Source organism: Hippocampus bargibanti, linkage group LG13, assembly GCF_051943395.1.
Source record: "Hippocampus bargibanti isolate YZ-2025 linkage group LG13, ASM5194339v1, whole genome shotgun sequence".
NCBI classification, from domain to species: Eukaryota; Metazoa; Chordata; class Actinopteri; order Syngnathiformes; family Syngnathidae; genus Hippocampus; species Hippocampus bargibanti.
In genome coordinates this window covers 13,366,516-13,381,653 of record NC_142746.1, presented here as the reverse complement: position 1 = coordinate 13,381,653, position 15,138 = coordinate 13,366,516, and the positions used below count along the sequence as shown (strand labels likewise).

General features: G+C 40.0%; 1 protein-coding gene across 1 annotated transcript in view; it reads left to right on the top strand.

The window, feature by feature from the left end:
* The first annotated feature begins 69 nt into the window (after window positions 1-69).
* Window positions 70-15,138, top strand: part of dst (dystonin) — a 106,414-nt gene continuing 91,345 nt past the window's right edge. The window contains exons 1-4 of the mRNA XM_089012110.1: window positions 70-534; window positions 757-788; window positions 5,314-5,502; window positions 9,507-9,720. Coding sequence (XP_088868236.1) covers window positions 351-534; window positions 757-788; window positions 5,314-5,502; window positions 9,507-9,720 — 619 coding nt within the window. The 5' untranslated portion in view covers window positions 70-350. The remainder of the gene's footprint in view (window positions 535-756; window positions 789-5,313; window positions 5,503-9,506; window positions 9,721-15,138) is intronic.

Here is a 15,138-nt window from a genome sequence, read left to right as displayed (position 1 = left end):
TAAAGCTCTCCTTTGCCATAGACAGATCCAAATGCTTGATTCTTTTTGGGCATCTCTGCAGCAGATTACTGCAAGGGCTTGTATGGATGTGTTGACTCTCTTCCTGCACTCTGTCAGAAATGGTATAAATAAGTGAGTTTTGCTGCTGACTCACTCTCAACGTAACAATACGGTAGCCTGGCTGCGGACGTTGTTGTCGTTTCGCGAATGGCCCATGAAGCGGGAAGATGATTGGCGATTCCCCGTGCGCATGCGGTCTTTTGGCCTTGGGGAGGTAAAGGAGGCGGCGGTGGAGGCAGAGGTGGAGGAGGTGTGAGTCTAGCGGCTCTCGGCTGCCTCATCTGAGTTTGATGATGATCGCTGCCGTGTTTCTGGTCCTCCTCAGGCCGCTCTCCGTTCAGTGCGCGCTTTTGTTGCTGTTGCTTTTTCTCGGGACCGTTGCCACGATTGTGTTTTTTTGTAACTGGCAACGCTACGTCGCACGCGGAAAGCAGCCCATCAGATCAGCGCTCTCGGGGCGCTCCAAGTGTCGGGGTGAGTGTTGGAGTCTTGATCATGTCCCCAAGTCTCATGTTGTCATGCCTCCCCCATACAAAAAGAACAATTTGTTTGAAGGCACCGAGCACCCTTTGAGTCGTTCATATGCGCAAAGATGCTGTCAAAAATGGCCCTTTCACACGATACCTGTTTATTTGCCTTTGTACGCTGCCATTTGAATTTACTGCAAGGCTAACTTAATTGTCTTATGTTTCGTAGTGGGCCTCCGAACGCATCATTTTCGATCAGAGGTAGGATGAACTTTTGTCATTACAATAGAATATAAGTTTGCTACGTCATCTCGTCATTGTAACCCTCAGCACCGTCCGCCATTATCATTTTTAGAAATTGTTACTTTACGCAAAACGTTAGTATTTTTCGCAATTGTATTATTACTACTTCTCATGTAGAACTAGTTGTGATTATAACATATAGTTTTGCTTTAATGAAAGACCGCATTGCTATTTATGGCCCACCAAGTGCGCACTGCGCATATGTTGCCAATAATGTGGATGATTTGGCAGATGAATTTCAATCGGGTTTAACACCCAATAAATACTTTTGCAACACTATACAGTGTAATATTTGATATTTTGTCCAAGCGATAAATAATATATACACAATTTGTGTGCAATTAATGTGCTGTGTTTTTGGGCCGTTATAATCGTAAGTGTGCGTGTTTTTTTGTTTCCGGTTATGAAGATTTCTTTTCAAAATAAAACGGATAAATTGAACCCGGTGAAAACTTTGAAATACGTTCTAAAAAATGTAAAAGTCAACCTTACTCTAATTTGTATTACAACAATGACGGGGAAATACATTAAAAAAAATATGAAGCTGAAACGATATATATATATGTGACGGTGTCACAACAGTGACTGTCTTCATCTCCACGATGCTGCCGTATTAATGAAGACGAGACGCGTGGATGTGTCTTTTTATTTCTTTTATTTCTGCAACACAGTATGGCAGGAGGGATGGGTGAAGTCGCATGGGTTTCGTCTTGTGATTAACCTGAATCTCCTCGAGATTGTTCTCAAATGCAAAACATTGTAGATAACAAAACAGAATTAACAACGTGTGATCGTATAGTGGTTATTTACAGAAAAAGAGAATACAACACAAGTTCACTGTTATTTACAAGATGTCCCTGAACGCATCATGGGCGGAGATTCGGCAGAACACGCGGTGCGCTTGTAATGGCTGGCGTGCAGTTCAACCCGCCACGGACACTCACGGGCAAATGAAACACGACACAAGAAACTAAATATTGTTCAATAAAAACGAAATGAAACAATTATTACCTGCAACACAGTATGGCAGGAGGGATGGGTGAAGTCGCATGGGTTTCGTCTTGTGATTAACTGCGATAGAAAAGCGCATATGCTCCTAAGTTCCACTCGACAAAACGTGAAGTAAATAATGACACAAAAAGTAATCTGGACTCGAAATGAATAAGGGAACTAATTAGATAACACTAGACAGTACAAAAGTGGAAACAAAATAAGATATTGTCATGAAAATGCGCGTTAATCAAGACCAACAGAAAATTGCGACTCACCCTGAATCTCCTCGAGATTGTTCTGGAAACTCTGGGCGGGACATAGTGCCACACTGTGCGCCGTTGCGTCACTTCCTTCATAATTTAATAACCTAAGTGTACAACGCCGTTACATACACCCCCCTTAAATTATGCAGAAGTGAGGCAACATACACACGGAAGACAACAGAAAGACCAACACCCAAAATAGACAAGGTTATCGGGCAAGGGTGTATAAGAATGCTGTCTTATTGTCACTCATCTGACCAACTACGTCAGGTGACTGAAGTAAGGGATCTGTCGCCGGTGTGTCAGGGTCTGTGTGCTCGTCGGAGATGCACTGCACTGGGTCTGGGAAGGAACTCTGTCCCCACTAACATAAGTGGCCTCAGCTCGCACCTGCCCATTCCCCTCTGTACAAACTACATCACCCTGCATAGCACTACATAACTGTGACAGACTGGAGAAAGGTATCTGTTGCTGGTGTATCAGTGGTCTGTGCGCTCGTCGTAGATGCACTGCACTGGGTCTGGGAAGGAACTCTGTCCCCACTAACATAAGTGGCCTCAGCTTGAACCTGCCCATTCCCCTCTGTGCAACCTACACCACTCTGGATTGCACTACACAACTGTTACACGTTTGGGAAGCCTCTACCTCTACCAACACACTCATTCAAAGGTGTGCTACTTGTTACATGTAAGGAGCTCATTCTTAGCCTTAACACACAAAAACACATACATGAAAAAAAACACACTAATTGCAAAACAGCAGGTCAGACAATTAACACACTACATGTATTTCCAAAACGGGGGTCGACACACCGTCCACCGAGTGATGGGACTGCACAGCGTCTTCATTGTGCAGCATCGCGGTCCCGGTCCGAAGTGGAGAGTCACTTGTGGTCCGGGTCACGGCACCAATGTGACGGGTGTCACAACAGTGACTGTCTTCATCCCCACGATGCTGCCGTCTTAATGAAGACGAGACGCGTGGATGTGTCTTTTTATTTCTTTTATTTCTGCAACACAGTATGGCAGGAGGGATGGGTGAAGTCGCATGGGTTTCGTCTTGTGATTAACCTGAATCTCCTCGAGATTGTTCTCAAATGCAAAACATTGTAGATAACAAAACAGAATTAACAACGTGTGATCGTATAGTGGTTATTTACAGAAAAAGAGAATACAACACAAGTTCACTGTTATTTACAAGATGTCCCTGAACGCATCATGGGCGGAGATTCGGCAGAACACGCGGTGCGCTTGTAATGGCTGGCGTGCAGTTCAACCCGCCACGGACACTCACGGGCAAATGAAACACGACACAAGAAACTAAATATTGTTCAATAAAAACGAAATGAAACAATTATTACCTGCAACACAGTATGGCAGGAGGGATGGGTGAAGTCGCATGGGTTTCGTCTTGTGATTAACTGCGATAGAAAAGCGCATATGCTCCTAAGTTCCACTCGACAAAACGTGAAGTAAATAATGACACAAAAAGTAATCTGGACTCGAAATGAATAAGGGAACTAATTAGATAACACTAGACAGTACAAAAGTGGAAACAAAATAAGATATTGTCATGAAAATGCGCGTTAATCAAGACCAACAGAAAATTGCGACTCACCCTGAATCTCCTCGAGATTGTTCTGGAAACTATGGGCGGGACATAGTGCCACACTGTGCACCGTTGCGTCACTTCCTTCATAATTTAATAACCTAAGTGTACAACGCCGTTACATATATAGATATATATATATATATATATATATATATATATATATATATATATATATATATATATGCATTGATAAGGCTTGAAGTTGACTGGTCAACTTACAGTTAATTCCTAACTTTGCTTGTCCCAGCTCTGGTCATGGCAGGGTACCTTCCCTTCATCGTGAGAAGGGATTCGCTTTTTGCAACAGTTTTTTATATATATATATATATAAAATATATATATATATATATATATATATATATATATATGTAACGGCGTTGTACACTTAGGTATACATATATATATATATATATATATATATATGTAACGGCGTTGTACACTTAGGTTATTAAATTATGAAGGAAGTGACGCCGTTACATATATATATATGTAACGGCGTTGTACACTTAGGTTATTAAATTATGAAGGAAGTGACGCAACGGCGCACAGTATGGCACTATGTCCCGCCCATAGTTTCCAGAACAATCTCGAGGAGATTAACGCGCATTTTCATGACAATATCTTATTTTGTTTCCCCTTTTGTACTGTCTAGTGTTATCTAATTAGTTCCCTTATTCATTTCGAGTCCAGATTACTTTTTGTGTCATTATTTACTTCACGTTTTGTCGAGTGGAACTTTGGAGCGCATGTGCTTCATAGTGCTTTTCTATTGCGCAGTTAATCACAAGACGAAACCCATGCGACTTCATCCATCCCTTCTGCCATACTGTGTTGCAGGTAATAATTGTTTCATTTCGTTTTTATTGAACAATATTTAGTTTCTTGTGTCGTGTTTCATTTGCCCGTGAGTGTCCGTGGCTGGTTGAACTGTGCGCCAGCCATTACAAGCGCACCGCGTGTTCTGCCGAGTCTCCGCCCATGATGCGTTCAGGGACATCTTGTAAATAACATTGAACTTGTGTTGTATTCTCTTTTTCTGTAAATAACCACTATACGATCACACGTTGTTAATTCTGTTTTGTTATCTACAATGTTTTGCATTTGAGAACAATCTCGAGGAGATTCAGGTTAATCACAAGACGAAACCCATGCGACTTCATCCATCCCTTCTGCCATACTGTGTTGCAGAAATAAAAGAAATGAAAAGACACATCCACGCGTCTCGTCTTCATTAATACGGCAGCATCGTGAAGATGAAGACAGTCACTGTTGTGACACCCGTCACACATATATATATATATATATATATATATATATATATATATATATATATATATATATATATATATATATATATATATATATATATATATATATATATATATATATCCTGACACTTGCATCATAATAAAACTATTGTTGACCTGTTTTTTTGTAAAAAAATATAAAATAGTTAAAATGGCCATTGGTGAGTATGGAGGCCAAGTTTCCATGTACTTCAATCTCCTGGAATTGTCTTTTTTTACTTTCATTTCCACTTAAACAATGTATCAATAAAATGCACCATTATTATCGTAACCCAGTTCTGATTATAATTGTCTGCTCTTGTTTCCCAGGGATTCCGACACAGTCCAAGCCACTCCAGGAGAAGTTTACATACTCGAGGAACAGAGGAAAAGTCCAATTTGGTCGAGGTCCCGGGCAATGAGTTGGATTCTTCATGTATTCTCAGGAAACGCAAAGTGAAGAAGCGAGTCCTGCCGGAGTTTTATCAGTCTGTGCAAGTCACTCCGACACGCAAAACTGTACGTACTGAAGGTCAATTGTCAAAGCTAATTGTGGAAATCATACATACTGTCTACAAACCCCTTCTTCTGTTACATAAATAAATGAGACCAATATAAACCATTTTAAAACATTTTCTATTTTCATGTGATCTATATACTGTACGAAAGCTTTTTTTCCAATTGGGGAAGCCACATCAGCAGAATTGCCTCCATTGTGTTTCAATATTTTTTTAAGACAAGAAAAACCATGATTTTTCTTGAAAACCTTGGTATTTTTCATCGGTTCTCTTCCCTTCTGCTTACTGCTTATTCACCCATCTTGATGAACATTTATTAAATGCATCATAATGTAACAGACCACTCAGAAAGTGCACTTCCATATCTGGTAGATTTGTTTCAATTTTGCACGTGTCATCCATAGTATAAAACTACAAAGTTAGAACGGCATAAAAAATGTGTATTGTCAAAAGTTGACACAATGTGTGTTAAATCTGAGGGAGTGACCAACTCGAACAGTTACAGTTTTCCTGGTGAACACCTACTTCAAACATGCACATGACATGTACTTTTGTCCTTGAGAAAGAGAGTATTACACACAAATAATATGAAGTCTTCCATCTAATACACAAAGTATCCTATGCTGGCATTCTATTTCTCTCAGTAATATCCCCGCCCAGCGTGATAGAAATTGGATGGTTCAGATATTTACACCAAGAGAGATGTGAAAATGATCTCATCGATCTCTGCAACATGCAGCAACTTCCTGCCTCCATTAATCGTGCGACGCTTATGCAGGTAGCGTATGAAACACATTAAGATGACCTGAGACATTTTTTCTGTTCTGATCAAATCCAAATCCACAATACTGTCGGCAAAAGTATTGAGTCGTCTGCCTTGGCGTTAGTTAAAGAATACATGATTTAGTTGCAGTTATAACATCATCCAGTCTTCTATATTCATTGATCGACAAGAACAACCGTAAACTCACCGTCACATCTCAATTTGTCTGATGGGAATCGGTTATATTCTTTCTCATCTTCAATCCTAATGGAACTGTATAGTGCCACTTAGCAGTTTTTTTGACAACGATACTAGTGCAGCGTGTTCTACCGGAAACAAATTCCTTGTGTGTCCTACATACTTGGCAATAAAGATGATTCTGATGATTCTGATTCTGATTCTGATGAGAAGCAATTAGGGTGCCTCACCCAAACCATTTAATTCATGGGTAGATTATAAATGAAAGTTATTATTATTATTGTTATTAAAATCAGTTTGTTAATGTTAATGCATGTTAGTGTTAATTAGCGCTATCATTTGTTGTGAAAATGCTCTTATTTTACACACTTTTACCCCAATGAAACACATCTGACATATATGTATATATATATGTGTGTGTGTGTGTGTGTGTGTGTGTGTGTGTGTGTGTGTGTGTGTGTGTGTGTGTGTGTGTTTTACCTTACAACAGTATGTATTTGTAGCGTGTACTGTTAAGTTCATAGAGTTGCTTGTTCTGTAGTCACAAGGAGACACACGCCAGTGTCTTATTGTGCCGGTCCCAAGCACGGATAAATACAGAGCGTTGTGTCAGGAACGGCATCCGACGTAAAAGCTTGGCCAAAACAAACATGTGAATCAAACCTCTGAAGATGGAGGAGACTAATTCGCTGTGGCGGCCCCTTGAAGAGAACAGCCGAAAGGAAAAGAAGAAGAATGTTATTCAACCATTCTTATTTCAGTATGATAGCATGTTTCACCCTTCTATCTCGTAGCTGATAGGCCCCCTTTCAAATGATGTAATTCCCGCCCTCTGTATAAATAAGAGACCAGAAGCTTCTACCTCTCTGGCCTCCTCAACCGACCGACCAATGTCTCTGCTGTCTACAAGATTAAAATAATCTTTTTGTTCAACACCTTGGTTGGTGAAGAGCCATGAACCAGAGAAAAAGATCCATTAGCCCCGCTTTTTAAAACTGCAAATGCTTCCGTCTTTGCTTGTATTTGAACTTTCTTTGCAGGTTTTATGTTCTAAAACCTGAGGGATGTGTTAAGGGATGCAGCATCTTTTGAAATAGATTGAGGTATTATTATTCAATTGAGATATGATTGTATTATTATGATTAAGAATCGTGTACCTCTCGTAAAATGGGATAAGCATTGAATTAAAAAAGAAACATGGGATGAGCTCTAATCTCTCAGCTATTCTTATCCCTGTCCGGATTGCTTCTTATATAAAAGAGAGAATCATTAATGCTGAATCATTAAACTTTGGAACATAATCTTATCCTTTTGTGAAAGAAATTCTTAACACAGTGAAAAGGATGCTTAAAATGACAAACGTTATGTTCAAACACGAGCTAAATATGGTATTCTATTCTAACAGTTTGACTGAGCTCAGAACAGTCCCTTGAAGTTGATTTCTTAAAATAGAATTCCTTCTTCAAAGTCAAAGTCAAAGTCAGCTTTATTGTCAAATATGCTAATATGCATGACATACAGCACAGATGAAATTACTGTCCTCTCGAACCCAGCATGCAAGGTACTTATAATTACTTAACAAACATAAACATGAAAACACCAATTTGCCGGGAGAGGGGAGCCGCTGCGTGTTCACGCGCCGCCATCTTGGGGGGGAAAAAAAATTGAAAAAATAACAAATATGACAACACAAAGACACAGTCATTCATTCTTCAGGACTTGCTGTACCCTCTTTGCGATGACATGAAGCAGTTCTAGTTGAAAGAGGAGAGGATCAAAGCATCCATGTCAGCAGTGGATCAGGGGCGTCATGGTGGAATTTGTACGTCTACTACAAGCTAAATGTTGAAAGCAAACACGAAGCTGTAGCATCCATTGACGAAAAGACATTGTCTCACATCTCCTGTCCCGCATAAATCCGCTTCAATTCCAAGCCACGACAGTTCCACATACGTATCGGCGCTCTGCGCTGACGCTACTTTCTTCTTCTTGAATCCCTGTTAATGTGAGATGTTCATTTCTTCCCCACATGACAATGGCCCAACCATTCTTGTATCAGTCATCTTTCACGCCACTGATATACGATATAGATTTGCGAGTATAAGGTTTTTTTTTTGTCTGTGTGCGAGGTTTTTCATTTGAGTATGTAATTTTGGGCCTATATGGGACCTGATTGGCAATTGTGGCACACATTCATTCAAGCTTTCTAACTGCGTCCAAATCACCCTCAATTATGTCCCCTTATGTTCACAGAGGGTTGTGTCAGGAAGGGCATCCGACGTAAAAGCTTGGCCAAAACAAACATGCGAATCAAACCTCTAAAGATGGAGGACACTGATTTGCTGTGGCGATCCCTTGAAGGGAAAAGCCGAAAGGAAAAGAAGAAGATGTTGTATACAATATAGCCTGTCAAGGGGAGGGACCCTTGGTGATCTTGTCCTCTTAGCTTGTTCTGCGTTTATATCCTGCCTGCACCTTTGCGGGTCGCTGTTGCCTCCTTTGGCTGGCTGGCGCGCACGACGGTATAGAACTCGTGCACTGCCTGCCCTCTTGTCTCATACAGTATGCTTGCCAGCCTCGAAAGCACACGGCTCGCTATCACCACAGTCTCCCTCTGGAGCTCTGACATCACTTGGCATCATTTCCTCAATGAGCTCAAATCGTGACCCATCCGGTAGCATCCCCACAAAGGCGTGGCACTGCGTGGACTCACGATAACGGAATTGAACGCCGGAAGAAAAAGACAACAATACGCAAATAGGATCGGCATTTTTAGGGGAGTGGGTGCTTATGATGTATGGCGTGGTAAGTCTTGATGCTGACCTGACGGGGGAGCTATACTGTACAGTATTGAATGCATGTTAGTGTTAATTAGCGCTATCATTTGTTGTGAAAATGCTCTTATTTTACACACTTTTACCCCAATGAAACACAACTGACGTTCACCACTCACGCCACTCACACATACAAAGTCGCCCTTTCGTTTGACCGTGATCATTATTGAAAATAACGTTTTGTTTCATTGTTATCTTCTTTCGTCTCAGAGCTCCTGTTCGGGGAACCCTTCTCTCCACAGCTCCATGTCTTCCTCTGCGGATTTATCCGAGGAGGAAGAATACTGTATCAAATCTGGATCAGCATCGCCGGCGCCTGGCGACACTTTGCCATGGAACCTGCCCAGACACGAGAGATCTAAGAGAAAGATCCAGGGAGGCTCCATTCTGGATCCGGCCGAGAGAGCGGTGCTCAGAATCGCAGGTAAGAGCCACTTGTGTTTTACTGAGTAACGGGGTGTGGGGGGTAGAGGGGGTACAGTACAACAGACGCACACATGGCATGGCGTTATTGTGACGTCCAGACAAACCGTTTTATTGCCTGACACACCCTGGTCTCTCCGCTTGGGGCTGTGGCCTGTGTGATGGTATTTTGGATCAGGATGCTGGTCAGTTGCACATTTTGATCGATAAGGACGATGGTTAGATGGATTCATGGCTAGATGGATGCGTGGATGGAAATTTTAGATCACATGAAGATGGTTCATGATTGTATTTGTACTTCATCTTTAACGTGTTTGATTTGGGTTTAGGTCTGGGCTCCCAAATAATGTACTTACTGAACTCATCCAACAATGAATCTCCCAAATGTCTTAATTGTTTATTCAAAGCCAGTGGATGTCATATTATTATGGAAATTAACATTACACACTCGGGTCATTTTTTGGTGCGGGGTGTCTTAGGTTGGATTTTTTTCATCTTGAAAAAGGATGGGGAGGGGGATATTAAGCCTATTCACACATATAGAATCCATAACAGCAAAGAACATAATCTATTTTAAAGGTAAGGGGTGTACCCTATGCCTGCATATCATTTTCTATCTATCTATCTATCTATCTATCTATCTATCTATCTATCTATCTATCTATCTATCTATCTATCTATCTATCTATCTATCTATCTATCTATCTATCTATCTATCTATCTATCTATCTATCTATCTATCTATCTATCTATCTATCTATCTATCTATCTATCTGTCTGTCTGTCTGTCTGTCTGTCTGTCTGTCTGTCTGTCTGTCTGTCTGTCTGTCTGTCTGTGACACTCTCCCCTCATCCATTCCGCTTCCATCTTACTTTCACCGATCGATACTCTGATGGTTAATTGAGAAAACTAAGAGGAATCCACAAAAAAAACTGAAAAATAAAGTCCGTTTGATAGATTTGAAACCGGGTCGGTGACAGAGTGCCTCGATGGGAAGATGCAAAATTGAGCACGTCATTCTAGTCACATTGATTTAATCTTAATTTTCTGTAATGATGAATGTCTGTTGTAGCACAGATATGTCGTATTTCCATCAAATATACTATTTGCATCGTAATACAACAATAAAACAAGATTCCAAATTGGCCAATATGAAATGCAAGCACTGACACTTTTTACAGAGCGAACAGGTCCGCCTGGTCGTTCCGTATGAGTCCAGTGAAGTCCGAGCAGGAAGTTGGTCTTATTGGACGGGCCGCACGCAAAGGGAGGGATGTTGGGCGTCTCCTTCGGTGCAACCACTGCCCCGATCACTCTTGAGGAGCTGCTGCATACACATTACACGCAGCCGTCGATACACGGAGAAATGATACACGCACACACATGCCGTGTCCCTGTCGCCCGCTGGTGATCGTTCAGCGTGTGCAGGCCGCGTCATGGCTCAGCACGCCATACAAAGCTATCCTCTCTCGGACGAACAGGAATACCTCCAGGCTTATGAAGACGTTTTGGAAAAGTACAAAGGTAATGTGACTGTGACCGCTTGTGGCGAGGATTTAGAATGTTGTCGGATTGCGTTTTGACAGCTCGATCGTCAGCATGACCCACCCACCCAAACAGCCCCCCTTCTCTCTCTGCCTGTGCTCGGACAATGTCCTTATTCGTGCTGTGCTCAGGTGGAAATAATTCAAGTATGACATCATAGGTTGGGTTATAGATAATGACATCAATTTCAAAATGTGTTCATGTGATGTGCCTTGTTTAGATGCTTGATGGACGTAATCAATGTTGAATAAGAATGTATATGTGCGCAGTTGTTCCTGAAATATAGCTTCTATATTTACAAGGAGGCACACATTCCCCTCTTTTTTAACTAAATTATTTGTCTGATGATGTTGGACCAAGTGTGTTTATCATCTTGTATTGTTGTGTCACATACATCACTGATAAACATCGGGGATCAATACTGCCTTGGTCGTTGGAGTTGTGTCTGTAGAAATAAAAGAAACATTTGTACTTGAATGGATTAATTGTCATCGCAAAATTCTACTGCAATTGACGCTCTTTCTTGATGCACAAATAGGCTATATATTTTTTACAAACCCACTGTGTAGAAGGCAATGTTTTACCCGTTTCGTTTTTTTTTTGTATTCACATTACAGTTATTATTATACGTTATCACAGAATTGCTGTATAATATTACGATGAATGGTGACATCTTGTGATGTTGTACATAGAGATACAATGTATTCTGCAATTTTACAGAATGCATACATCATTATTTCTACAGTGCTTTCATATCAGCTGCAGCTTCAGCAAAACACTTTACAAAACAGTTAACAAAGTAAATAATAAATAAAATACAAATTAAAAAAATAAACTGCCAAAACTAAAAACCACAGAGACTGGTGCAATCTTAACCACTTTTCTCCTCATATGCTTTGTTGTTTTAAGAACTTGATGAAAGTGGAGAAAAACATAATGTCCTTTCACCAGTGGATACGACACGTCATGCTCAAAATGTGCACACGTCGGCTACAAGCTACGTTTCAAAGTCATCAAAAGAAGCTGTCATGTCCATTGACGAAAAAGCGATTGGCACACATCTCCTGTCACATGAAGATCTGCTTCAGTTCTCAGTTGCGACTTCCAGTACCACATTCGCATCTGCGCTGTGCGCTGACTCTCCCAAGGATAACCAAAAAATCCTGTGGTGTCAAAAATAATTTTACCACAGCGGTTTTGTTTTGAATGATTTTACTCGTGCGAGGTTATCTTAAGTCTTTGTCACACCGCACTTGCTTTTGCTGAGCTAATTTTCATCTCTAAAGTCAGATACCTTCCTCTACAAAGGAGCAAGTGCTATAGCATGAGTATATTTGTCTATTTTACTATATGTATTTTGTAGTTTTTGGTCTGCACACTAGATGCCTTTATCTCAATTAAGAATAATAATGTATGGATAAAAAAACTCATAGTCCCACAATGGATTATGGATACCAAGGTGACAACCTAAAACCTACATACACGTGATACGCACAAAGAGAGGCCCATTGAGCTGTTTTACATGTGTTTTAGTAGAGATTCCTTTCAAGGTGGTCCCCCCCTATGCGCTGATCTTCTGGTAAAACAGATGAGACAATGACGCAGCAGCATTAGGCGTTTCCTCCTTCGAAATGCTACACTCAAATGGACATGGTGCTGTGGATGTTGTGCACGTGAGCAGACTACATTACTGAGACAAAATCATACACATGAGTTGTCCGGCTCAGGCCAATGGGTGGAGATCCTGTGGAGCTAAATCAAACCTGACAGCCGGATTTTTAAATTGTGTGTCTCCTCTGGGTACATACAAACAAAGTGAAGCAAAAAAGAAGGATAGGATATAAAACAAAGATGCACATTGGTGTTAATAATTTTAAATTACCCGATGAATACAGTTTATTTAGTTGTGGGATTAAAACCCTTCCTTAGACTCTATTGACATCATATGATATAGCATAATTAGCTTGAACTTCTTTAGCTAGTAAATATCACATAAACGAATAGTCATGTCTAACCATCAGGATACAGTCGACTCACTGCTGATTTTCACTTTGAAGTAGAATTTTCCCAAGGAGCAAAAGAGATGCTTTCTTCATGTTTTTGGGCGATAATTCCATGGTTCTTTTATGTAACATTTTCTATCTTTTGTTTTGCTTAGTCTTTAATGTTAAATGTGAAGTACATGGGAGATTAGATTTTGTTTTAGTAGGCTTCAGCTGGTTGATATCTTCATAGTCGCAAATATATGATACTTGCTTGAATTTATCACTATTTATATGAGCAAGCTTCCGAGACATTTTATAGATCTCATAGTGACTGATCAGTAAAGTTGCCGCAGTCTTAATGTTTTGGGTTTAATTCTCGCTGTTATGATGAGCTCAAGCTTCAAGCTTCTCCATGTGTGATGATAAAACTAAAAATAAAAATACTTCTTCTTTTCCTTTCGGCTTTTCCCTACAAGGGATTGCCACAGCAAATCAGTGTCCTCCATCTTTAGAGGTTTGATCCACATGTTTGTTTTGGCCAAGCTTTTACGTCGGATGCCCTTCCTGACACAACCCTCTGTATTTATCCGGGCTTGGGACCGGCACAAGAATAAAAATACATTTCCCCAGAAAAATCACATCACAGGAACAAAGGCAAGCCACAAGCCCAAGAGTGAATCTATGAACAAGGTGTAATTTCTATGTACCTCCCCATCTAATCATATGATAATTATAGACTACAGTATCTGCAAATGTATTTAAATTGCCTTAACCAGTTAACAACCTCATTACATACAAAAGTAGGCCCTGTCACAGTGTGAGAAGTCAGAATTATAATTCCACTGAAAAATATGTACAATATATTTTCAGCATGGAGCACTTATAAATAAAATGCATTATTATTATTATTATTATTATTATTATTATTATTATTATTATTATTATTATTATTATTATAAAATTGGAATTGTGGAAGAAATGGAAGTTCTCAGGTCAACTATGATGTGATTGACCATAGAAAAACATGCATGGGGTCATGTACATATTTGTTAGCGCTCGCCTGCAAGAATGCCTCACTGACTAGGTATTAGAGGGATTGACACAACTTCAGGTCTCACTGCAATTTAGTTATTGCTTCACAATACACTGTAGACTGAGATAAAGATAGCATTTCTTAGGTACGTGTAAGGATGTCGAGCGATGAGTTGTGTTGGCTGACACTGTTCCAGCAAAGCCTGTTTGGTTGGCTACTCAACTTCTCAAATTGCCAACTGTCTTAAAATTGCCAAAGTTTCAGTGCAATAAAATGTTTGGGGGTCCACTCCAATTTTGAACATTTGGAATATATAAAAACAAGACTATTACCAACTATAAGATATACAAAATGTGTCTACTCTAGTGCCAGAGTTTTTGTCATTGTCACTCGAATTCCAGGACCCACAAAATACTGAGTTTTAGGACTACATAAACATTCAATGCAGTGTAAAAAACATAAACTCTCTCCTTTTATCAGAAAAAGCGGTAATTCCTAAATTATATGGGTCTGGAGTTATATGAGCTTCAAATGAGGGTGGCAAAATACAATGCAATACATACAATACATACATACATATTGATTAATAATAATAATAATAAAATTAATTTCAAGCGCCTTTCAGAACACCCAAGGACACTTTACAATAAAAACAAAGTACAGAACAATAATACCATAAGTAAAAAAAAACAAATAATAAAATAGCTGATTGAACTAGACCAGGGGTGTCAAAGTCATTTTTTGCCGCGGGCCACATTGTAGTTATGGTTTCCTCTCGAGGGCCGTTATGAATTTGGGGAACCAATTAGAATGTTTAAATCCCTTCAAATATTACATATAGAGCACACAGCAAAT